This window comes from Ctenopharyngodon idella, chromosome 4, assembly GCF_019924925.1.
Source record: "Ctenopharyngodon idella isolate HZGC_01 chromosome 4, HZGC01, whole genome shotgun sequence".
In the NCBI taxonomy this organism is placed as follows: Eukaryota; Metazoa; Chordata; class Actinopteri; order Cypriniformes; family Xenocyprididae; genus Ctenopharyngodon; species Ctenopharyngodon idella.
The window spans coordinates 21,227,417-21,253,213 of NC_067223.1; the positions used below are offsets into that span (position 1 = coordinate 21,227,417).

The window sequence follows — 25,797 nt, forward strand, 5'->3', positions numbered from 1 at the left end:
ACACATTACACAACTGCAGAGAGATCTGAATGGAGCAGAAGGTTTTATGACTCCATTTCATTGATAATTACCTGTAACTGGGTTGTAGGCGTTCCCTATGTTTGTGAAGACGTTCTTGTAGGTTAGTGTGATTTCAGTGGTAAAAGGACCAACATATCCACTGCCAGATTGCATCAGTGCAGCTGAAAAAGCTATTTATTTGTCTGTTGTTGAAAAACATAAGCAATATTGTGATATATTGCTCTATTATGCTGAGATTCTATAGACTGAATTTAATATCATTCAAGCACACTTTCACCTCTATTTTCCTTTCTCTGTTTTACTTTGAGGATCATTGATAAAAGAGTGAATGTTTTGGTGAAGTACCTTCATTTTTCTTATTCAGCTCTTCCAGGATAAACGTCTGTTGTTCCCTCAGTTGCGTCTCTAAAGCTCTGATGTTTTCTTTCTGCTCTGTAACTGTGGCGGTCAGTTCTCTGATGTTTTCTTTCTGCTCTGTAACTGTGGCGGTCAGTTCTCTGATGTTTTCTTTCTGCTCTGTAACGGTGGCGGTCAGTTCTCTCAGTGCTGCATGGATGTCAGGGATGCCCAGATTGCAGTATTGTTGTCTGTCAGTTGAAGCTTAAGCTCTCAAAGTGTCTGTTTGAGGTGGATTCTGTCTTCCGTCCTCAGAGCTGATCTGTTGACTGATCTCATTCTCATTGAGTCCTCCATCTACCTGCTGCTGTACGACAAACACAAAGGTTTCCAACAGCAGCAGTATACATACTAAAGCCTTCATTCTTCACTGATGTTTGTTTCCAGCTCTTGCTCTGTCATCCCCACAGCCTCTCATGTTCCTTTTATAGTGTCCTGATTTACTGTCTTTTGTACATGATTTATATTGCTCCAGATAATAAAAGTAATTCAAGTTAATTGTTAGTCATAATTAAAGGGGTCATGAATTGAGAAATCAACTTTTCTTTGAGCTTTTGATATATAAGAGGTCATCGTACTATAAGAATATTCTGTACGTTTCAGAACTGAAAACTTCCTTGTTAGTCCAATAAAAGCTTTTATTGACACCAGGCCCAGCGAACGACTGATCCTGGAATGTGCCTATCTATCATAGATAGGTGAAATGCCGCCTCTGCAGAAGAAATCAATATCTACTTCATCATTGCAGTGTTAGCCCCGCCCACTGGCGTGTTACTGAGATGAGGAGAAGAGCAGGACTAAAAATAATGGTAACACTTTACATTAAGGTTCTCTTTGTAAATGGTGTATAAAGGTGTTTGTTAAAGAGTAATAAGTCATTTACAAATGCATTATAAATCATTAATAAGCAGTTATAACTGCATGAATAAAAAGGGCAACTTTAACGCAATACCTGCCAAATAGTGAGCCGTTTTTAACTCACATGTTATAAATGCTTAATAAATGTATTTATTCACACATATTTAACTCAAAAATTGACTATCATAATTAGACTGAAAGGTGTTGTATTTGTGGTTTTATTATTAAAATCTCATGACTGCCACTTTTCTTACTATGTTGCTTACCAGAAGTTTCTGTCTTGCTCATGATACTCTCCAAAAAGGTTGTGGTGCCTATCCACAGCAGTGTAAAAACATGAGTTAACAACGGCTCACTATTTGGCAGGTATTGCGTTAAAGTCACCCTTTTTATTCATGCAGTTATAACTGCTTATTAATGATTTATAATGCATTTGTAAATGACTTATTACTCATTAACAAACACCTTTATAAACCCTTTACAAAGGGAACCTTTATAACTAAACTCTGCCTCACGTGGCATTAATTTAAGTCAATGTGCCTGAAACAGACCATGGAGAAGTCTTCTGTCTGATTGTAAGTATTTTAAAGTGCTCATAATTTAGATTAGATTTTACTTAATTTAGATTAGATTTAACCTGAGAATAATAAAAAATAAGGTAAAGGTGTTTAATTACACACCATAAAACAGTCTTAAGTAAAACAAACAGAAAAACAGTTTGGGACATGTGTCAGTATTGGATCTGCGCATTACTGTAGCTCTTAAAGTGAAAGCAATGTAATATAGCCGCTGCTGTCTGTGTCATTAATGTTAATTAAAATAAAACTGTAGGCTACTTAAATGTAAAGAACTGTATCTGTTGTATTTATTTATCCTATTGTCATTTTCTTTGTTCTAATTTTATTACTGACTGTTTACTTGATAATTTATTATTTGAGAACTTTTTACTTATAGGGAAGTATTTGTTTTGCTGTGGTTTGCTTAGCTTAGGAACATTCCCCTTTCCACACCTTAAGAAAATGTCCATAGGTGTTTTAAAAGTGAAAATGTATCAATATTTGTTAAGTGACCAAAATAAACAAGATTTATGCATTTTGTTTGTCCTTTGTGTTATGTATGTTTGTTGTGCATCTAACATAATACATAATCTGGTAAACGTGCCACCACATAATCACTTATTTTGAATGCAAAATTTGATTGATAAATATGATATCATGAGTGCTTTAAAGCAAGCATTGTTGGGGAAATATTCATGAAAATATGAGGAAAAGAAAATGCCACAATGTCTCTTTATTCTCTTATTTATTTATGAAGGATAAAGAGATACAGATCAAGGATCAGTAACAAGCTACACTTAAAATGTATTATTTAACATTCTAGATTTACTACTTTAACAAAACACTTTTGAGTCACATGTGAGATTCATGGGTCCTGTCGTTCTCAGTGCTGAAACTGTTTTATAAAGTTACATTTATAGACTCAGACTTTTATACAGTAATCTATTGCAAATTTCAAACACGCATTATTCTTCATTAATAGACGTTCATATGTTAAAGATTCATGATTTTCATCTTAAATTGTATGTTGAAGGTTCAGAATTATTGGAATCACATTCTGCAAAGCTCCTGTTATCTTAAAGGAAACAATAGGAAACCACTGAAAGTGTTGTGGTTATCCTGGGTATCTGCTATCCTCGTGTCAGACCAAAGTCTCACATAGACAACATCTCCAACCTCCAGGATCAACACAACTCCATTTGAGGAGTTTACCCGATCCTGAGCCTGATAATTAAATGCCACAACCACATGCTGTCTATTCTTAAAAATGGATGCTTTTGCTGCAGTTCCACCATGACCATATACAGAGATTCTGAACATGTACGCTCCTTTCAGTGGGGCTGTGAAAACACCTGAATCAAATAACAAGAGATACAGAATCAGCTGTTTCCTGTATGATTGCTCAATTACCAAACACACTGTGTAATAGTTTTGAAAGATGGCAGATCATTTAATTCTCTTATACACATTACACAACTGCAGAGAGGTCTGAATGGAGCAGAAGGTTTTATGACTCCATTTCATTGATAATTACCTGTAACTGGGTTGTAGGCGTTCCCTATGTTTGTGATGACGTTCCTGTAGGTTAGTGTGATGTTAGTGGTAAAAGGACCAATATATCCACTGCCAGATTCCATCAGTCCAGCTGAAAAAGCTATTTCTCTGTCTGTTGTTGAAAAACATAAGCAATATTGTGATATATTACTGTATTACACTGAGAATGTATACACTAAATTTAACATAATTCAAACACACTTTCACCTCTATTTTCCTTTCTCAACTCCTCCACTTGACTCAGAGTAAGATTTGACATTTCTGTAAAAGAAAAAGGATTCTGTTAAATGACATTTAGACTACAAATTGTAATAGATAATCTAAACAATTTACACAGTATACACTCAGCTTTAACATTTACACTGTGTAATGTATTGCATTGGTGTTTTACTTTGAGGAACACTGATAAAAGAGTGAACGTTTTGGTGAGGTACTACCATCATTTTTCTTGTTCATCTCATCCCTCAGTTGCGTCTCTAAAGCTCTGATATTTTCTTTCTGCTCTGTAACGGTGGCGGTCAGTTCTCTGATGTTTGCTTTCTGCTCTGTAACGGTGGCGGTCAGTTCTCTCAGTGCTGCATGGATGTCAGGGATGCCCAGATTGCAGTATTGTTGGCTGTCAGTTGAAGTTTCTGTTTGAGGTGGATTCTGTCTTCCGTCCTCAGAGCTGATCTGTTGACTGATCTCATTCTCATTGAGTCCTCCATCTACCTGCTGCTGAACGACAAACACAAAGGTTTCCAACAGCAGCAGTATACATACTAAAGCCTTCATTCTTCACTGATGTTTGTTTCCAGCTCTTGCTCTGTCATCCCCACAGCCTCTCATGTTCCTTTTATAGTGTCCTGATTTACTGTCTTTTGTACATGATTTATATTGCTCCAGATAATAAAAGTAATTCAAGTTAATTGTTAATCATAATTAAAGGGGTCATGAATTGAGAAATCAACTTTTCTTTGAGCTTTTGATATATAAGAGGTCATCGTACTATAAGAATATCTTGTACTTTTCAGAACTGAAAACTTCCTTGTTAGTCCAATAAAAGCTTTTATTGACACCAGGCCCAGCGAACGACTGATCCTGGAATGTGCCTATCTATCATAGATAAGTGAAATGCCGCCTCTGCAGAAGAAATCGATGTCTACTTCATCATTGCAGTGTTAGCCCCGCCCACTGGTGTGTTAGTGAGATGAGGAGAAGAGCAGGACTAAAAATAATGGTAACACTTTACATTAAGGTTCTCTTTGTAAATGGTGTATAAAGGTGTTTGTTAAAGAGTAATAAGTCATTTACAAATGCATTATAAATCATTAATAAGCAGTTATAACTGCATGAATAAAAAGGGCAACTTTAACGCAATACCTGCCAAATAGTGAGCCGTTTTTAACTCACATGTTATAAATGCTTAATAAATGTATTTATTCACACATATTTAACTCAAAATTTGACTATCATAATTAGACTGAAAGGTGTTGTATTTGTGGTTTTATTATTAATATCTCATGACTGCCACTTTTCTTACTATGTTGCTTACCAGAAGTTTCTGTCTTACCCATGATACTCTCCAAAAAGGTTGTGATGCCTATCCACAGCAGTGTATAAACATGAGTTAACAACGGCTCACTATTTGGCAGGTATTGCGTTAAAGTCTCCCTTTTTATTCATGCAGTTATAACTGCTTATTAATGATTTATAATGCATTTGTAAATGACTTATTACTTATTAACAAACACCTTTATAAACCCTTTACAAAGGGAACCTTAATGTAAAGTGTTACCAAACTTAAAACTTTATAACTAAACTCTGCCTCACGTGGCATTAATTTAAGTCATTGTGCCTGAAACAGACCATGGAGAAGTCTTCTGTCTGATTGTAAGTATTTTAAAGTGCTCATAATTTAGATTAGATTTTACTTACTTGATTTAGATTAGATTTAACCTGAGAATAATAAAAAATAATGTAAAGGTGTTTAATTATGCACTATAAAACAGCTTTAAGTAAACAAACAGAAAAACAGTTTGGGACATGTGTCAGTATTGGATCTGCGCATTACTGTAGCTCTTAAAGTGAAAGCAATCTAATATAGCCGCTGCTGTCTGTGTCGTTAATGTTAAATAAAATAAAACTGTAGGCTACTTAAATGTAAAGAACTGTATCTGTTGTATTTATTTATTCTATTGTAATTTTCTTTATTCTAATTTTATTACTGACTGTTTATTTATTATTTGAGAACTTTTTACTTATAGGCAAGTATTTGTTTTGCTGTGGTTTGCTTATAGGAACATCCCCCTTTCCACACCTTAAGAAAATGTCCATAGGTTGTTTTAAAAGTTAAAATGTATCAGAATTTGGTAAGAGACTGAAAATAATCAAGATTTATGCATTTTGTTTGTCCTTTGTGTTATACATGTTTGTTGTGCATCTAACATAATACATAATCTGGTAAACATGCCACAACATAATCACTTATTTTGATTGCAAAATTTGATTGATAAATATGATATCATGAGTGCTTCAAAGCAAGCATTGTTGGGGAAATATTCATGAAAATATGAGGAAAAGAAAATGCCACAATGTCTCTTTATTCTCTTATTTATTTATGTAGGATAAAAAGATACAGATCAAGGATCAGTAACAAGCTATATTTAAAAAGGAATGATTTAACTTGTACTCCTCTCACTCTCAGTGCTGAAACTGTTTATATAAAGTTACATTTATAGACAGCTCAGTAGTTTGTAAAGAGTTTTATGCAGTAACCTATTGCAAATTTCAAACACACATTAGTCCTCATTAATACAGGTTCATATGTTAATAATTCTTCATGAGCTTCATCTTAAATCCTACGCTGAAGGTTCAGAATTATTGGAATCACATTCTGCAAAGCTTTTGTTCTCTTAAGGGAAACAGTAGGAAACCACTGAAAGTGTTGAGGTTATTTTGGTCATCATATATCCTATTGCCAGACCAAAGTCTCACATAGACAACATCTCCAACCTCCAGGATCAACACAACTCCATTCGAGGAGGTTAATCGATCCTGAGCCTGAACATCATGTGCTACAACCATGTGCTGTCCATTCTTATAAATGGATGCAGTTGCTGCAGTTCCACCATGACCATATACAGAGACTCTGAACATGTACGCTCCTTTCAGTGGGGCTGTAAAAATACCTGAATCAAATAACAAGAGATACAGAATCATCTGTTTCCTGTATGATTGCTTAATTATTAAGCACACTGTGTAATAGTTTTGAAAGATGGCAGATCATTTAATTCTCTTAAACACATTACACAATGCAGAGAGGTCTGAATGGAGCAGAAGGTTTTATGACTCCATTTCATTGATAATTACCTGTAACTGGGTTGTAGGCGTTCCCTATGTTTGTGAGGACTTTCCTGTAGGTTAGTGTGATGTCAGTGGTAAAAGGACCAATATTTCCACTGCCAGATTCCCTCAGTCCAGCTGAAAAAGCTATTTCTCTGTCTGTTTATGAAAAACATAAGCAATATTGTGATATATTACTCTATTATGCTGAGAATGTATTATACACTGAATTTAACATCATTCAAGCACACTTTCACCTCTATTTTCCTTTCTCAACTCCTCCACTTGACTCTGAGTAAGATTTGACATTTCTGTGAAGGAATAAAGATTCTGTTAAATGACATTTACACTACTTGTAATAGACAGACTAAAAATGTACACAATATACACAACTTTACACTAACATTTACACTATGCAATGTATTGTATAGGTGTTTTTCTTTGAGGATCATTGATAAAAGAGTGAATGTTTTGGTGAGGTACCATCATTTTTCTTCAGCTCTTCCAGGATAAACGTCTGTTGTTCCCTCAGTTGTGTCTCTAAAGCTCTGATGTTTTTTTTCTGCTCTGTATCTGCGGCGGTCAGTTCTCTGATGTTTGCTTTCTGCTCTGTAACGGTGGCGGTCAGTTCTCTCAGTGCTGCATGGATGTCAGGGATGCCCAGATTGTGTCATGATTACTAGTGAGAGTGCCCTAATCGGCCACTAGAGGGCACTCCAACCCGGACTCTTGTTTCACCCCTTGGACTTCATTTCCCATAACACACTTCCCGGACTCATTATCCTGTCATTGCAACCAGCTGTTTTGTGTTTGCTCATCAGTGTCTGTCTATTTATACTTGGTTTGTTTTTGCTTTTGTTATCGCGGTTTAATTTCATGTCACCGGCTTCCGTTTGTGTTTTGCTTTCTTTGTATGGACTGTTCTGTGGACTTTGACCCTCGCCTGCCTGGATTATGTTTATTGGATTACCCCATTAAAGCTGCACGTGGATCTTACCTTCTTGTCTCTGTGCTTACGTGACAGAAACCGCGATCATGCAAAGATCCAGCAGCAGGAGACTCCGGCCAGCGGCTAGCACCCGGGGAAGTCAGAGCGGTCCCCAGGATCTGACTAAACTTCTCCAGAGAGGTATGGAGGTGCGGGCATTCACCCAGAAGTTCTGGTCACGGGCGGAGAGGTTTAGTCTCCCTGATGCGGTCCTCAAGGACACATTTAATAACTGCTTAGATGACCCTCTGCCGCAGTGGGAGATGGAGCTGGTGAAGGGGTTAAATTTCTGGAATTTCTCTAATTACCTGCATCTGCGTAAGAATGGGCAGATTCGGTTACCTCCAGCACCTGCTTCAGCCAGTGAGTCCGCTCCAGCCCGTCAGTCCGCTCAAGTCTGTGAATCCGCTCAAGTCTGTGAATCCGCTCCAGCCAGTGAGCCCGCTCCAGCCCGTGAGCCCGCTCCAAAGCCCACAGAGGAGGTGGGTACAGAGTCACCGCCTCACTCACGTAAAAGGAGGAGGAGAAGGAAGGCTTCCTTCATTCTTCCAGGCCCGGAGGCCTTTTCAGAGTCTGCTCCAGCCCCGCATGCGCTTCCTGTCAGCCCCGTCATGGCCAGAAGGACTGTTCTTACGTTCTATGTTCTGGCTGTCTTGCGGGCCTGGAGGATACATTCCAGTTCCTTTGATCGTGGACCAGTCTGCCAGCCCGCTGCCGTCCCGGAGCAGCCCGAGCCCGCTGCCGTCCCGGAGCAGCCCGAGCCCGCTGCAGTCCCGGGGCAGCCCGAGCCCGCTGCCGTCCCGGAGCAGCCCGAGCCCGCTGCCGTCCCGGAGCAGCCCGAGCCCGCTGCCGTCCCGGAGCAGCCCGAGCCCGCTGCCGTCCCGGAGCAGTCCGAGCCCGAGCCCGCTGCCGTCCCGGAGCAGCCCGAGCCCGCTGCCGTCCCGGAGCAGTCCGAGCCCGAGCCCGCTGCCGTCCCGGAGCAGTCCGAGCCCGCTGCCGTCCCGGAGCAGCCCGAGCCCGCTGCCGTCCCGGAGCAGTCCGAGCCCGAGCCCGCTGCCGTCCCGGAGCAGTCCGAGCCCGCTGCCGTCCCGGAGCAGCCCGAGCCCGCTGCCGTCCCGGAGCAGCCCGCTCTCCTTGTCAGTCCTGTTATGGCCAAGAGGGCTATCTTCACTTTTTATGTTCTGGCTGTCCTGCGTGCGTGGAGGATGCACCCGAACTTTATTGACTTTGGAACAGTCTACCAGCCCGAGCCCGCTGCTGTCCCAGAGCAGTCCGCTGTTGTCCCAGAGCAGTCCGCTGTTGTCCCAGAGCAGCCCGCTGTTGTCCCAGAGCAGCCCGCTGTTGTCCCAGAGCAGCCCGCTCTTCCTGATACAGTCACTGAGGCCGTCACCAAGCAGCTAACTCTCCATGATACGGCCTCGGAGCCTGTCAATGAGCAGCCCGTTCTTCCATACCTGGTCTCTGAGCTCCCTTGGTCTGCCCTGCCGCCGCCGCCGCCCAGGCCATCAGTCCTGCTGAAGCCCACCTGGTCAGTTCCTCCAGCACCGCCCTGGCATTCAGCCAGGACTCCAGACCTGCTGGAACCCGCCTGGTCAGTTCCTCCAGCACCGCCCTGGCATTCAGCCAGGACTCCAGACCTGCTGGAACCCACCTGGTCAGTTCCTCCGGCTCCCCCCTGGCCTTCGGTCGGGGACTCTGGACCTGGCCCACCATCCCTCCCCCTGGTCCTCCTCCAGTCCACCTCCCTCCTGAGAATTTTGTTTTTTGTTTTGTCTGGTGGAGCGTCTGGTAGCCGCTCCTTTGAGGGGGGGTACTGTCATGATTACTAGTGAGAGTGCCCTAATCGGCCACTAGAGGGCACTCCAACCCGGACTCTTGTTTCACCCCTTGGACTTCATTTCCCATAACACACTTCCCGGACTCATTATCCTGTCATTGCAACCAGCTGTTTTGTGTTTGCTCATCAGTGTCTGTCTATTTATACTTGGTTTGTTTTTGCTTTTGTTATCGCGGTTTAATTTCATGTCACCGGCTTCCGTTTGTGTTTTGCTTTCTTTGTATGGACTGTTCTGTGGACTTTGACCCTCGCCTGCCTGGATTATGTTTATTGGATTACCCCATTAAAGCTGCACGTGGATCTTACCTTCTTGTCTCTGTGCTTACGTGACAGATTGCAGTATTGTTGGCTGTCAGTTGAAGCTTCAGCTCTCAAAGTGTCTGTTTGAGGTGGATTCTGTCTTCCGTCCTCAGAGCTGATCTGGTGACTGATCTCATTCTCATTGAGTCCTCCATCTACCTGTTGCTGAACGACAAACACAAAGGTTTCCAACAGCAGCAGTATACATACTAAAGCCTTCATTCTTCACTGATGTTTGTCTCCAGCTCTTGCTCTGTCATCCCCACAGCCTCTCATGTTCCTTTTATAGTATCCTGATTTACTGTCTTTTCTACATGATTTATATTACTCCAGATAATAAAAGTAATTAAAGCTGATTGTGAATCATAAACAAAGGGATGTTCCAGGCTCAGTAGAAGTTTATCTCTTTATCTGATTCCTCTCTCAGTGGTCGGTAACCTTATAGCACATGAAGGGAAAATCACAGAAACCTCTGGTCACGTGAATGGATTGTCTGATCTGCACGCTAGTGCCGGGGTGATTCCAGGATTAGAAAACATTAAGCACGATTTTCCAAAATCTTGTGCAATGCCCTTGTGTGTACTAATGCAATTAGTACACACGACAAATGCATAGACTGCCATCTTAGAATTGCCTTAATGTAGTATTTATTGCTTCCGAATGTTGTTTTAGAATATTGCATGTTGGAATTCCAGTGAGTGAAAGAGTCATGTCTATTCTCAGAACAAACATAAAACAAACACAACAGAACTACTGTATATAAAAGCTATTCACATCTTTAAATTAAAGGATTTATACTCTAATTTGATATACTACTCCACATTCAGATGGTACTCAACCAGAATGCGTTTTTTGTCACTGCGGGTACCGTCGCGGTTTGCGGTGCGGCGATTTAAAAATCACTTTCACATAACTACATGTAGAAAATGTAAGCATTCGTGTAAGAATTTGCGGTTTAGAATGAATTCAAACAGTACAGTAAATGTCAAAATTGTGTTTATTTTTTCATGGACTGCGCTTTAAGTAAGACATAATTGACAACGGGCCGTTGAATTCTTGCAACCCCACCGTGAAGCTACTGAACTCTCCCCAACCCCCATATCTGAGCATCTGAGACTGACTAATAAAAAGAATTGCAAAAGATCAATTCAGACTTAAATTGCTATTCTATTAACCTAATATTTTAAAGTGTATAGATAATGAAGGAATTGGCCTAAATCATTTACATGTCATAGTATTTTTGCCATAAAAGTTTATTAATTGTTAAATATTTAATTATTCAATGATTTTGAATTCGTTCTGAATTATGGACCAGAGCACATTCATATTATTAACGTCTTTACTGACGCTGCACTGCACACTGACAACCGCTAGAGAATGCTGCGTTTAGCATCATTGTTAGTACACTCGCCTCGAGTGCCAGCAACAATCGGGCCGGGGTTCGAGACCGACTCGGAGCAGGGTAGTTAGGATTGGAGTGTGAGTTTTGGAGGCGGAGCAATGAAGAGAGGGGTGGGTTTGTTGGTTTGATTTCAAATATCAACAATGTCCAACAGCGTTGTTCAAAATCTACTTACCGCACATTTAATGCTGGGTTCTTTGGGAAGCAAGGTTATCTTTCCCTCACAACCAAAAACACACTATTTTTGGTGACTATTTCATGGTCTAAAAACAAAGTGACAAATCCTTCTCGAGCAAGACTTGTGCAATGCTGCTGACGACTTCCTTTAACCTGAAAGAAGCACGTTGATGGGCGTGCTCTTGCTCTCGCTCTGGTTGATGTGTGCGCACACTCTTCCAGGAGAAGTGCTCATACTACTAATACTTGAATAATTTCAACCAAAACTGACTGGGTTTCTAGAGAGCAAAGGTTTTGTGGAAAAAAAAAAAAGTGGAAGACAAACACAAAGTGTGTAAAATAAACTGTTAAAAGGATTTGATGATCACTAGTGATAGTATTTTATTCTGTGTTGTCGTCATTCATGTTGGATTTTAGCTTTAACGTATGTTTTTTTTTTAAAACAAAGCAGCTGATATTGCCATAGCAAGAGCAAGAAGTGTCAAAATGTACGTCCATGTGCAAGTTTGAGTGACTTTATTTAAATTAAATACATTATATATATAAACATGTGACAATAGGTAATGTTTAAGCCTTGTGGCTATACTATTGAAACTTTGGCCTGGTTTCACAGACAGGGCTTAGACTAAGACCAGGATTAGGCCTTAGTTCAATTAGGGCATTTAAGTAGCTTTTATAAATGTGCCCTAGAAAAAAAACATTACTGGTGTGCATCTTGAGACAAAACAATGGCTATGACATATTTTAAGGTATGTCAGTACAAGTTGCTTTCAGTTACAATGACTACAATATGCATTTTTTTCTGTGGTGATTGATATCATGCCACAAATGTTGCCGATAGAGTTCAACTTGTTGAATCCACAAAATTTCCCTTTAAATGTTATTTTTCCTCCACGTGCAACAACATCCTGTATCAACAGATGTAAAATTGAATCAATGCACAAAACGTGTCAACTTAAATACATTAAATGACATGTATAAAAACATTAAATATAATTATTAACCTGATTTACAACTTGGCATGTAAAAGAATGGCCTAGATAATGAGAAAGTGGATTCATGCACTCATGATAATGTTGACATTGCCTTGTTTTATGGTGCTATAATGTGAGCCGTGTTTTTATCTTTGTTAATTATTACTCACTCATAGGATCTGTCAGAGAGTTCAGTCAATTTTACATTTACACTTTTGCCAGATGCTTTAATCCAAAACAAATTATATTACAATTTAATTTCAATTTATTTGAAAATAGCCTTTATAACGCACTTTGATGCACATCTTTACAGAACACAGAGAAGAATATATAAAGAAAAGAAAATAGTCTTTTAAAACACAAGCAGCCAAATGAAAAAGTGCCAAGGAAATTCCTTAAAGGGTTAGTTCACCCAAAAATGAAATTTCTGTCATTAATTACTCACCCTTGTGTTGTTCCACACCCGTAAGACTTTTGTTCATCTTCAGAACACAAATTATAATATTACCACATAAATTACCACATTTAAGGTCCAGAAAATTAGTAAAGACAACGTTAAAATTGTCGACATGACTGCAGTGGTTCAACCTTAATCTTATGAAGCGATGGGAATATTTTTTGTGTGCCAAAACAAATCAAAAATAATGACTTTATTCAACAAATTTTTCACAGTCTTCTCGCTTCTGTGTTTACTTCCGAATGTTGGCCTTGTACTGGCTGATGCCTGTTCACATGAACACCACGACGCATGTGTGTGATGCTGGCACAGGAGCCGGCCAATACTAACCCACGTTCTGACATTAACACTGCGTTCACTGCACCAACTGCATAACAGACTGACAAGGAAGAAGAAAAATGGTTGAATAAAGTTGTTATTTCTTGTCGCGTCATAACAGTAAGGTTCAACCACTGTAGTCACATTGACTATTTTTACAATGTCTTTACTACTTCTCTGGACCTTGAATGTGGTAATTTCGGGGGTAATTTATTGGGAGATAAATAAACCTCTCAGATTTTATCAAAAATATCTTAATTTGTGTTCTGAAGATGAACGAAGGTCTTGCGGGTTTGGAACGACATGAGGGTGAGTACTTGACAGAAATTAAATTTTTGGGTGAACTAACCCTTTAAGACTTTTATAAAATGAATAATTTTTCAAATTTCCATTTTGAGTTATTGTGGTCAGCATTAGCTATGTAAATAAATGTGTGCACATATCCTTTGGTGGAAGTTCATTGATGCAATGAGTTTATTATGGCGTGTGGCAAGTATTTATTTAATATTGTACGTTTCAGTGTATGAAAATGAAAATAAATGTACGTGTTGTAGAACCACATTTTACGTAAAAATACACATTCTCATGAGATCACATTGCAGAATAACTAAAACAAATAGTGTAAATAAGAACCTATCTTTAGAATAAGGGGTCAAATTATCTTTATTAGTAATGTATTAATGACAGTTTAGCATTAATTATTGTCTTATTCTGGTCAATAAACTTAAATATTACTCAATAATGCCATAATTGATGAGAATATAATTTTTACTTTAGAATAGAGGGTCAAATTGTCTTTATTACACTATTTTAGCAATTTATAACTACAAAACCAGCAGTAATTAAACATAATTACTAGCTTATTGTTCAGTTAACCTAATAGAATAGAATTAACTAATACATTATTCTGAACCCATTTCCGCCACAATTGAGTAAAAAAAATATAATTCTGTAAGTCATAATAATGAGAAACTTTCTCATAATTATGACTTAGTATCTCATTATATTGAGAAAGTTTCTCGTAATAATGACTTAGTTTCTCATAATAATGAGAAACTTTCTCGTAATAATGACTTAGTTTCTCATAATAATGAGAAACTTTCTCGTAATTATGACTTAGTTTCTCATAATAATGAGAAACTTTCTTGTAATTATGACTTAGTTTCTCATAATAATGAGAAACTTCTACGCATGCGCAAAGCAGCGGAGCAGTGACACGATAGCGACATCCGCTGGTCAAACTACTCCGCAACCATGGCACGTTTTGCAAAAGTGTAATCTATAATATCATTAAATAAATAACATTATTGATAAATTATCAGTAGCCATGAGACGGGATATAGTCGTTTATTCATTTGTAACATTCATTTGTATTTTTGTGTATGAACAAGCAGAAACACAGAGTGGTGATCCATGGATTTCAAACAGATGGAGGAATGATAAGACAGCACACACCTACATATCCAAGTCTGTTAAAGAACGCTTCACCTGGAAAGCTGTCTTTTGCATACATTCTAATGAGTCATAAACATCTTAAAAGGTGTTTTCTGTAGGAATATCACTGGAATGAAGGTTTATGACTGGGCAAGTGCTTTAGGACCCGGTTTATATTAGAAAAGCTTTCCAGCGCCTTGTCTAGGCAAACCTGCACATCACATAGCCTAGACTCATCCGCGAAATACGTGTTAACGTTAACACATAAACCCACACATTTTATGAAGACGTTGCACTTAAACTTAACGAATACATGTCATATTCCTTCATTAATCCGTCGCGTTCATGCAACAGTTTCCACCGTTACCACGGAAACCACTTTGCGTTCCACCTTCTCGTGCGCATGGAAAAGTATTGAAGATATACTGAGAATTTATAATAACTGATGTTATTTAATGATACTATAGATAGACTGCACTTTGTAATTACTTTAACGAAAACAACTGTTTTGCATAACATGCCATGTTTGCTGTTCTTGCATTTACGAGACTTTGACCAGCGGATGTCACGAGCGTGCCACGCCCTTCTGCTCCGCTGCTCTGCACATGCGTAGAAGTTTCTCATTATTATGAGAAAGTTTCTTGTTATTATGAGAAACTAAGTCATTATTATGAGAAAGTTTCTCATTATTATGAGAAACTAAGTCATGATTACGAGAAAGTTTCTCATTATTATGAGAAACTAAGTCATTATTACGAGAAAGTTTCTCATTATGAGAAACTAAGTCATTATTACAAGAAACTTTCTCAATATAATGAGATACTAAGTCATAATTATGAGAAAGTTTCTCATTATTATGACTTACAGAATTATATTTTTTTACTCAATTGTGGCGGAAACGGGCTTCCATAGGATAGAGTGCTTAGGCTCATGTGTTCAGATAGTGCTGCTGTTAACATTAACATCACACACATTTGCTGATCATATTAAGCAGATTCATGAGATGCTGGGAGTGAGACCATGATCAACTGAAGTGCTGCTGTTATCAGACATGAATTTGCTTTCATAATTTGCTTTTTTAGAGTCAGGAGCATTTTTAAAGAAATCGAATATTTGTCTTTGACTACTATTTAAACTTCTTAGCTGTGTTAGGACTCCATTGTTTTCTGATTTGAATAATCTAATTTTAACAGTGACATCACTGACACAATGAATTATATTTATTTCTCAAAGTCACAAATCACATTTTAAAAACTATAAAAATTGAATATTTAATAATTTTAAAAATAAAATTGGAAAATGAAAAACAGCTATTTTAAGTTGAGTCATCTTAAATTCCAATGTAGTGAGGCAGCTGTCAACAGATGGTGCTGCAGCACCCTAGTTCCCATGGCCATGACTCCAACTAACCAAATTCTATAGGATTACTTGAAAATTACAGTCGGGTGTATTTTATTAGGGTTAGAGCTAAACTCTGCAGGACAGCGGACTTCAAGGGCCAGAGTTGACCACCCCTGCATAAGAGGATATTCTGCTATAAAAATATTGTATTTTTTTTTAGACCTCGAAAAAATCCTCCTTACTGCAAAAATAGCATTTATTAAATCCAAGTGGCCATAACAACTTGTTTTTTGCTACCTGACCTTCCGACCCTTCTGTTTACTAAAAAAACAAAAAACAAACAAAAAAAAGTCTCAAAATGTACACAACTTAAAAAAAAAAAAAAATCACATAATATAAATAAGTTGTCACAGAATAAGAATATGTGAATAACTCAATTTTGACAAAAATGTCAAATAGAATCTTATACTTCTAAGGTGATGCAGTGTCCCTTCAAACCCTTATTGGGGTGGAGTATTCACCACACTATGCTTCTGATGGCGTTCAGTGTCCCTCCAACCCCTTAACCCTTTAGAACTTGAAGCTTAATTTCCCAGTTTTCACATATTATGTTTTGTTTTTTGTTTTTAATTAAAAATTCTCACACAATGTGCTATCTTCAAGTGCAATTTATCTTTTTTTTTTCAGAAAACAAATGGCTTTCAATAAATTACAGTTATTGACCATTAATATGTAAGGTGAGTTTGTAAATAATATTTAAATACACACACACACAAAAAAAAACATTTTCTCATTTTTATTTAGAAAAAAAAAAGAAAAATTGTGATCGAAAGAATCTAACTCTTCAAACTTGAAAATTATACTATATTACATATATACAAGTCTTTTTGTGACACTGGACTGCACAGTTTTTTCATACACACACACATATACCACATATGCACACATACATATGCATGCATACATTTACCGCACAGACACATTATACAGATACACACACCAAATGCGAAAGAGTCTCACTTAGCCTCCTCCCAAGTCTTATCAAAAATCATCCCAATCACCTCTGTACTCCTTCGCCATGTTTTTGTTTCTTCTATTATTTATGCAATCCAAAACTCCCTAAACTGCCACACTCCATATCCCTCCATTCAAATCCTCCTTTCACCCGCTCTCCCTGAAAGCGGCTGCCATTTGCTGCCAAAAGGCACGAAATTACCATAATAACCCATATATACCTGATCTTCCGGGGCGTCTCCTAATCGACACCCAATAATATATCAGTCAACGCCTTGACCCTTTTAAACCTAGTAATAGACTCCAGACTATGCCTTAGAATATGCTTTATTCATGGCCAGAGGACCTTGTATCAATCAAAGAGAATCTAATACATTAAATAAGAAGAATACAACAGTTTATATAGAATAGGAGCATGGTAAAGCATTTTACAATATGATTGGTTCTTCATATGTCAAACCCTCATGTTACTAGGTAAATATTAGTTCGTTGGTTACTCAATATCATGGGGCTATTATATTTAGATAGTTGTCTAGCTGTCCCTGAGTGTCATTTCAACTTTTCTTATTTTTGGATATGATTCAGACACACACTGACTTAAGCCCATGCAAGGTTTGAGGACATTTAGGTTTCAAAAGCATATAAATGTTATTCCTGCCAGGAAAAAGAAATGTTAGTTATGATTAATTAAAAAATTCCATCACAACCTTAAGTAACAGTGCTTTAAATCAATTCTAAATGTAACTGGAAGCCAGTGCAAGGACCTGAGAAGTGGTACGATATATTCATAGTTTTTGGTTCTTGCTGAATTCTCCAGTACTTTAACATTCTCATATATACACATAAGATTATGCTCTTAAGAGCACACTGCATCAGAATGTTATATTGAAAGGTTACAAATTCTAGATACACGTACAATTGTAGCTAGTGTGTATGTGGAATTATTATTATTATATGTGTGTGTTTCAGGTATTCCCTATACGTTGTGGGGATAAAATGTCCCCAAAAGGTTAGAAATGTTTGATTTTGTTAGGACACTTTAGTCCCCATGAGAAAAACATCTTATAAATCATACTAAGTTAAGTTTTTTTAATACATAAAAGATATCTGAGAGGGTTGTGTTTAGGGTTAGGGGATAGAATATATAGTTTGTACAATATAAAAAAACGTCTCCATGGAAAGTCCCCATAAAACAGAGAAACCCAACTTGTGTGAGTTTTTGTGTGTTAAAGATTTATAAAGTATTTAATTCATTTATGTGTGACATCTCTGCTTTTGCTTACAAGCTTTTTAAACTCAAACAGAGACACTGAGGAGTTGAGGCGATAAACCCAAAATCCAGCATAGAGAGACTCAGTAAATGTGGAGGTGAATGTGTGTAAGTGTGTGAGTGTGTCTGTGTCAGAGATGCTGTAGAAGGACAGAGTACCGGCTGACATATCCACATACACTCCAACTCTTTTAATGCAGCCTGATGGGACACGTATGTCAGTTGACTTTTTATCGTGCCAGACAGTGAATCTGTTATCAGAGCAGTTCAGACTCCAGGAGTATTCATTGAGTCCAAACTGACAGTCACTCCAGCCTTTCCTGTTGATTCCTTTATATGTCACTGATACATCAACCTCTCCTCTCCATTCAGCCTCCCAGTAACAGCGTCCAGACAGACTTTCTCTACACAGAACCTGAGGACACTCATCAAATCTTTCTGGATGGTCAGGATATGACTGAGACTCTTCCAAACATGTCACCTTTCTTTTCTCATCAAAAAGAACAAGTTCATTGTTTACTGTGTTAGGATCCAGTGTGAGATTACAGGCATCTGAACACAAAAAGAGAGAAAGATTATAACAAAACAACAACAGTCACTAAAGGTGTGTGCGTGTGTGTGTGTGTGTGTGTGTGTGTGTGTGTGTGTGTGTGATTGTAGACATACATTTGGGTAGTCCTGCTGTAATCCTGAATTCTCCTCCATGATCCACACTATAAAACACAAAGTGTCACATTTTGCATGTATGATGCTATCAGTAAACACACACACACACACACACACACACACATACATACTTGAGTTTATCTATTCTGTATTTTGGATGGTTGAGTTTATCAGTGAGCAGCTTAACTCCTGAATCCCCTGGGTAATTGTAGCTCAGATCCAGCTCTCTCAGGTGTGAGGGGTTTGAACTCAGAGCTGAAGACACATAACCACAGCCTTCCTCTGTCACCATACAGCCAGACAATCTACAAACACACAGCAATAAGGACTTACATGACATTAGTTTGTCAATCAGTTATCACTATGTTTTACTGAAATCAATCAGTATAAAAACAGTTTCCAAACTCAAATTGAATATAAGGACAAGGAAAGAGTGTTTGATATAATCACTCCTCTATTTCTCTGGTCTCAGTTTTAGGACTGTGCTCTGAATGTGCATTGCTCATTCTATCTTTTTCAAATATGGGCTGCAGTCAGATTGCTGTATCACTGCAACATGCCCAAACTATTTGTGCGCATGCATGTTTTGTTAATAAGACTAATCGTTGTGCATAATTATAGCCTCTACTGTACTTAAAATGCTTTTCAACACTCTGGGGTTCCTGGATTTTCCTCACATAGCAGAAAAATTAACTTAAATATGCTGTCATTTTTGTCATGCAGATAAATGTAATACATCAATTGAAACTACAGAATGTCTACTTTTATTAGACATGTGCACTCACAGTAAGAACAAAATGTGCTTTTTGCAAAATAAAGAAAACTAACATGATGCATGATCTGCCGTCTCTTTCTCAATAAAGTTCATTCTGATATTTGTTAAAAAATGAACTGTAACTTAGTGAATACTTATCACACAAACATGAGACATGACTAAAGAAACGTTAAAATGTCAGGTTTTAAATAATGTAAGTCAAATATTCTCTGTTTATATAATCTGTTTGAAAAGAGAGAGATGTCAATCGTTTCTGAATAATATGAATGTTTAGACAAGATTTCTTTGGGCTGTTTTGGACAGATTATGAAGTGTTTACTGTGAAATAGCCTAGTGTCACATCAATGAAGCTTTTGTTAACAATGAATGATGAAAATTCAGCTTTGCATCACAGAAATATTTTAAATTGTAATAATATCTCACAATAGTGCTGTTTTTTCTGTATTTTAGTTGATGAGCATGAGACTTATTCCAAAAACATTAAAAATAGTAATGTGTCAAATCTTTTGACTGGTACTGTTTATACTTTAAAATATAATAGGCCTATACAACATTTTCTTCACGTGATGTGCAATAATATGTGCATGCATGAGATCACAAAAATCATGTTTGCGCTATCATAATATTTCAAATTGATGCAGACAGTAGACAACATGGGCTTTTCGACAATATATGGGTTATTATGGTGATTTTGTGCTTTCCGTCAGCAAATGGCAGCTGCTTTCAGGGAGAGTGGGTGAAAGGGGGATTTTAATGGAGAGGTATGGAGTGCGACAGTTTAGGGAGATTTGCATAAATAATAAAAGAAACAAACAAAAACATGGCGAAGAAGGAGTACATAGCACAATAGGCAATTAGGATGATATTTGATGAGACTTGGGAGGAAGATGAGTGAGACTCTTTCGCATGTGTTCTATGCATCTGTATAATGTATCCGTGCGTGTAAATGTATGCGAGTATATGTATATGTGTGCATGTGTTTATGCGTGTGTATGAAAAAAAAGTCTCCTGAATGAAAACTGTGCAACCCAGTGTCACAAAAAGACTTGTATATATGTAATATAGTTGGAGTTTCAAATTTGAAGTGTTAAAATTCTTTCGATCATGATTTTTCTTTTTTTTTCTAAATAAAAATCACATTGTGTTATAATAATAAAAAAAAACTAAATATGTGAAAACAGCCTATTTTAGCTTAAGGTTCTAAAGGGTTAATGTATTCCTCATTTATCAGCTATTTGGCACCTTTTAATGTTACTTTAACCAGCTATGGAAGTTAATGTGCTCAATTTTCCCACCTTTTTTTTTTTTTTTTTTTTTAAATAAGGCATTATTTAATAACCTTAATACAAAAATTGCAATTCTGCTATGATGGATCTCTGAGGGCTAATCTCTAATTACCTTCTGATTGGCATTACTATTCAAATTCACTGTTATGTCTTCATCACACACAATACCCTTCAGATGTTCAAGTCCTCATTTTGTGTTTAGAGATGTTATGGTGAAATTATTGCACCTCATTCATGTTGTACTGTGTCAGAGCATCCCACAGTAAAAAGACAATTTATTAAAAACCAAGACCAAAAGTTTCTGAGAAATAAAGTCTTCTGTCTTCTGATGTGACGTTACAAGCTCCCAAAAAATCAAGAGCAAGTTACATATTTAATTTGATGAGAGTAAATATTTATCTGCGTTCTTAATTACCTAAGTGTGTTCAGATGACAGTGCAAACTCTTCAGTCCAAAAGAGAGCAGCTTCACTCCTGAATCCATCAGGGCATTGTTACTCAGGTCCAGCTCTCTCAGATGAGAGTTTAATAATTGTAGAACTGAAGACAAACTTTCACAGCACTGACCAGTGAGATTACAGATGGCCAGTCTAAACAAAAACAAAGCAGGAACTAATCAACACCAATGTCAGAAAGATGAGATATAAGATATGTTTACATGAACAATGTACTAAAAAAGAAAAAAAAAACTTTTGCATTATTTGCATACAGATCTGTTCCCATTCACACAGATCTGTGAAAACAATTAAAAACACTGTATATTCTACAGCAGGGCTGGGCAACTCTGGCCCTCAAGATCCACTTTTCTGCAGAGTTTAACTCTAACCCTGATAAAACTCACATGCTCGTAGCTTTCTAGTAATCCTGAAGACATTGATTAGCTTGTTTAGTTGTGTTTGATTATTGTTGGAGCCAAGACTACAGCAAAGTGGATCTTGAGGGCCAGAGTTGCCCACCCCTGTTCTTCAGTGTTGTGCATTTTCAACTGAGCAGGTTTGTTGAAATAAATTAAAAATTCAATTTTTTTTTGTCCTATCAGAGGATCAAAATTTATGTCAATCATAAAAACAAAAGGTGGACCTTAACAGTGTGATTTTAAGCTAATAAACCCATTACTAGCTAGAAAAGAACATGCTAGCAGAAGATTAACATTTAAGGAAAAATTTTAAAAGATATATACACAACAATATATTTTGGTCCTTTAATCTGCCTGAATGAGAATTTTACATTTTGGACTACTAAGGTTGTTCACAAAAGATCAAAATGTAATGTTTGTACAATCCTGTCTGCAAGCACATGGCCTTGTTTGTGTTGGTTTGCCATGTGCTTTCTCAGTTGTTCTAGTCCTTTGCCCAATCTACCTAGTTTTTATTTCTGGCTCCTTAGTCTGTTCCACTTGCCCTGATTTCACTTTGTCTGCTCTTAAGTTACATTTACCTATTGTTTGTGTTATTTTTTGTATTTTCCTCTGTTGTGTCTGCTCCCCTTTCTCCAGCTCATTTGGTTCCAGTGACAGCATCTCTCCAGTCCCAGGGATCTCCGACTCTGTCAGCAATCCTACCTCTTCCTGCCTACCGTGCTGCGAGTCCCATACCCAGTATGGTTCACTGCCTTCTTTTTCAGCTACCTGCTCAGTCACTAGGGTTCTTTACTCATCTCACAAATTTTTATTTGTTACAAAATGACACTAATAAAAAACTTCACAGCTATCAGATGATGCTGATTATAAATAAAATTTGATTACTACAAAACTGTGTTCATACACAGATTCAGAGTATATAGTGCAAATGTGAACGTCACACCTCAGTATGTTTAGTTGACAGTTTGAACTCTTCAGTCCAGTAGAGAGCAGATTCACTCCAGAATCCTGCAGGTCATTGTTACTCAGGTCCAACTCTCTCAGAGGGGAGTTTGATGATTCTAGAGCTGAAGACAAACTTTCACAGCACTGAGTAGTCAATCGACAACCTGCCAGTCTGAACAAAACAAAGGATTCAGTAATTAAAATGTCAAAATTAATTGACATCTGACTGTCATTTACATTTACATATTTCCCTTGTTAAGTAAGTCTTATACTATCAATAAGTCACCAATACTATTGTATTGGAACCCTTGTATCCATAGCAACCAAGCATTAATAACAATTTGCATTTGATTTATAAGGGATAGTGTTTTCCACACTGAATAGATTTGCTACATGACAGGCCACACATTGTACTATATATATTTTGAAACCACCTGACAAATAAGATAATCTGTAAGTCTTGTGCATGCAAATACACCAGAACAGTTAAAATATAGCAAAATAAATCTCCATTATTGACACAATAATAATTGAATATTCTTAGTTATCAGCCAGTAATACATTGATTGCTCATGTCTAATAGTGAATGTGAAGATTAAACCTCAGTTTGTTCAGTTGACAGTGTGAACTCATCAGTCCAATGGAGAGCAGCCTCACTCCTGAATCCTGAATGTCATTGTTACTCAGGTCCAGCTCTCTCAAATAGGTACTTGATGATTGTAGAGCTGAAGACAAACTTTCACAGCACTGATCAGAGAGACCACATCCAACAAGTCTATGAAAGAAGATAACAGTGCAAAGAGGAGATGGATGTTAAAAATGTTTTCTATATTCTGCGCATGACCATGTCTTTTAATGATCACACAGCTTTCAGTCCTGGGGGCCCACAGCACTGCATATTTTGGGTGCTTCTCAATTCTAAGGCTGCATCCACATCAAGTGGTATCCTTCATGTCCTCCACTAACTCACAATCCTTCGCATATTCCAAATCACAAATAGAATTAGTGGAAAATGAATCGGGACTGACCTCACCCAATTTCATTCCATAATGCAAGAAAAAATGACTTTGGATATAAAGGTATTAAGTTTTCTGTTGCAAATTTATCACGTTACCACTGGGATACCACAGACAATTGTCATTTACTATATTGCATTAATAGAAAAACAATAATATAAAGTATTATTATATAATATAAAGTGTTTTTCCACAATTGAATTTAAAAGTATTTTTTATGCTGTGACCATGGGGGAGGAAACATTTATGACAAAGCCATGCACCCTTAATAGCGAGCATGTTAGTGCATGCGAGGGCCAGTAGCGTTTCCACTGTCACTTCTGGAGCTTGATCGAGCCTTCTTGGGGACATTGGCCAGGGTTTTTTGGCCCACCAAATACCTAGGTCCAAAGCGGGCCAACTGGGGCTTGAGGAGTGGTCATGAACAAAGGCGGAGTTTAGCTGGCCCAATGTGTTGTGATTGGCACTACTTAGCGTGTGTTCAGGAAATGTCCCGCCCCTCCATAACTGCATAAGTGTAAATATAAAGGATTACAGCAATTTCAAACCAATTCAAGTCTAATTCAGACCCCGACAATGTTATTGTTAACAAACAAGAGGATCATCCAGAACAGATTTCATGCATGGACTTTGCAAGCACGGATTTCACATGACGTTTCAGAGTGGTATTTTTTTTTTTTTTTGTAATTTTCTCTTAGATACAATGTTATTAAATACATGGTTAATTTTCCTAAGGGGCGGTGAACAGCCTTACAAAAGTGAGAGCATACAAAAGCAACAGAAAACAACACTATATCAACACTAATGTTAGCTAGCTAGAAAACGCAACTACAAATAAGACATACTTACAAGTTGTGATCCAACAACAGATTATGGGACAACAACAAAGTAGGAACTGCCCCAGTTTGGGAGAAGTTTTTGTATGTAGTCTGCATTGTACTTTCTTAGTTTCTGGAAGCTGTTCTTCATAAAATGTGCAGCACACAAATAGACATCGAGATTCTAATGTTCAGGAACAGTGTTTAAAATAAATTTTAAACACTATAAGTTTGTCAGCCTTAAGAAGGTCAAATAAATGAGTTGTTGAAAAAACACTCTTTTTGATATAGCAGCAGGTCAGCCAGGCCTCGTCCACTTTTTTGCGTATTCTGTGGACTGGAATTATTTAAATGAGTAAAACTATGAGTTAATAAAGCCCAGAAAAATTGTTTTGAGGTTCTAGAAAAGTGGATTATGTTAAATAAAATATCTCCATTTGGAGTGGTTATGCTCAAACAACATTACACACTAAACTAAAGTTGAAAAAGTGAAAAAGCATAATAGGACCCCTTTAACTCCCTCGGGTCGGCGGTCACGCCGGCGATACCACCTCGGTTTTTTTCTTACCAGTGTGAAAGAGACTCAAAATACTCCGTCAATGTTGCACATATAATTAAGAGTTATACACCATTAAAATTTGTGGAATATCTTCTTTTATTTGTGTACACTCAGAGTAAAAACAAAATTATGTGCTTTTTGCAAAATAAAGTAAACTAACATGATGCGTGATCTCTCGTCTCCCTCTGAACGAAGTTTAATCCGATAGTTCTCAGAAAATGAACTGTAACTTAGTGAATACTAATGACACAAAAATGAGACTTATGTCTAAAAAAACGTTGAAATGTCAGGTTTTAAATCGTGTAAGTCAAATCGAAAACAAATATTCTGTGTTTATGTAATCTGTATGAAAAGAGACACATGTCAGACGCTCGTGATTCAGCTCATTATCCGCTAATGCGGCCACGCCCACGGAGCGAGCGCTATTCAGACGCAGATTCTGAGGCAATACGTATGTATTGTATATATATATATATGTATATATCATCTCAATCGTGCATTTATTGTCTTGAAAAGTGTTTATCTGGATGTTAAAGCCATGGTTAGCGATCTCTGGAAGACATGCCGTTAGTTCCTGAATGTCCTGTTCTTCTTTAGAGTAATTTGTGGACTAAAGTTGTACAGAGCGCCCTCCGGCTGCAAGTATGAATTG

The 25,797-nt window shown here is 37.6% G+C and overlaps 2 protein-coding genes and 1 long non-coding RNA gene across 20 annotated transcripts in view; 1 reads left to right on the plus strand and 2 right to left on the minus strand.

Moving 5' to 3' along the window:
- The window catches only part of LOC127510587 (tripartite motif-containing protein 16-like), a 295,864-nt gene extending 284,790 nt beyond the window's left edge, over positions 1 to 11,074 (plus strand). Inside the window, exon 5 of the mRNA XM_051890266.1 lies at positions 7,735 to 11,074. Within this exon, the coding sequence (XP_051746226.1) occupies positions 7,735 to 9,527 (1,793 nt within the window). The 3' untranslated portion in view covers positions 9,528 to 11,074. The remainder of the gene's footprint in view (positions 1 to 7,734) is intronic.
- On the minus strand, positions 2,561 to 7,372 carry LOC127510709 (uncharacterized). The gene is made up of 4 exons (XR_007929700.1): positions 7,194 to 7,372; positions 3,594 to 3,647; positions 3,367 to 3,498; positions 2,561 to 3,184 (listed from the first exon to the last, which is right to left on the minus strand). It is a non-coding gene; the product is annotated as an uncharacterized LOC127510709 (long non-coding RNA).
- A 5,645-nt stretch (positions 11,075 to 16,719) lies between the features above and the next one.
- The window catches only part of LOC127510571 (NACHT, LRR and PYD domains-containing protein 12-like), a 180,734-nt gene continuing 171,656 nt past the window's right edge, over positions 16,720 to 25,797 (minus strand). For all 18 annotated transcript variants that reach the window (XM_051890164.1, XM_051890160.1, XM_051890168.1 and 15 more), the window contains 6 exons: positions 23,354 to 23,527; positions 22,751 to 22,924; positions 21,365 to 21,538; positions 19,020 to 19,193; positions 18,889 to 18,935; positions 16,720 to 18,774 (listed from right to left, as the gene is read on the minus strand). In XM_051890164.1, coding sequence (XP_051746124.1) covers positions 18,203 to 18,774; positions 18,889 to 18,935; positions 19,020 to 19,193; positions 21,365 to 21,538; positions 22,751 to 22,924; positions 23,354 to 23,527 — 1,315 coding nt within the window. In that variant the 3' untranslated portion in view covers positions 16,720 to 18,202. The remainder of the gene's footprint in view (positions 18,775 to 18,888; positions 18,936 to 19,019; positions 19,194 to 21,364; positions 21,539 to 22,750; positions 22,925 to 23,353; positions 23,528 to 25,797) is intronic.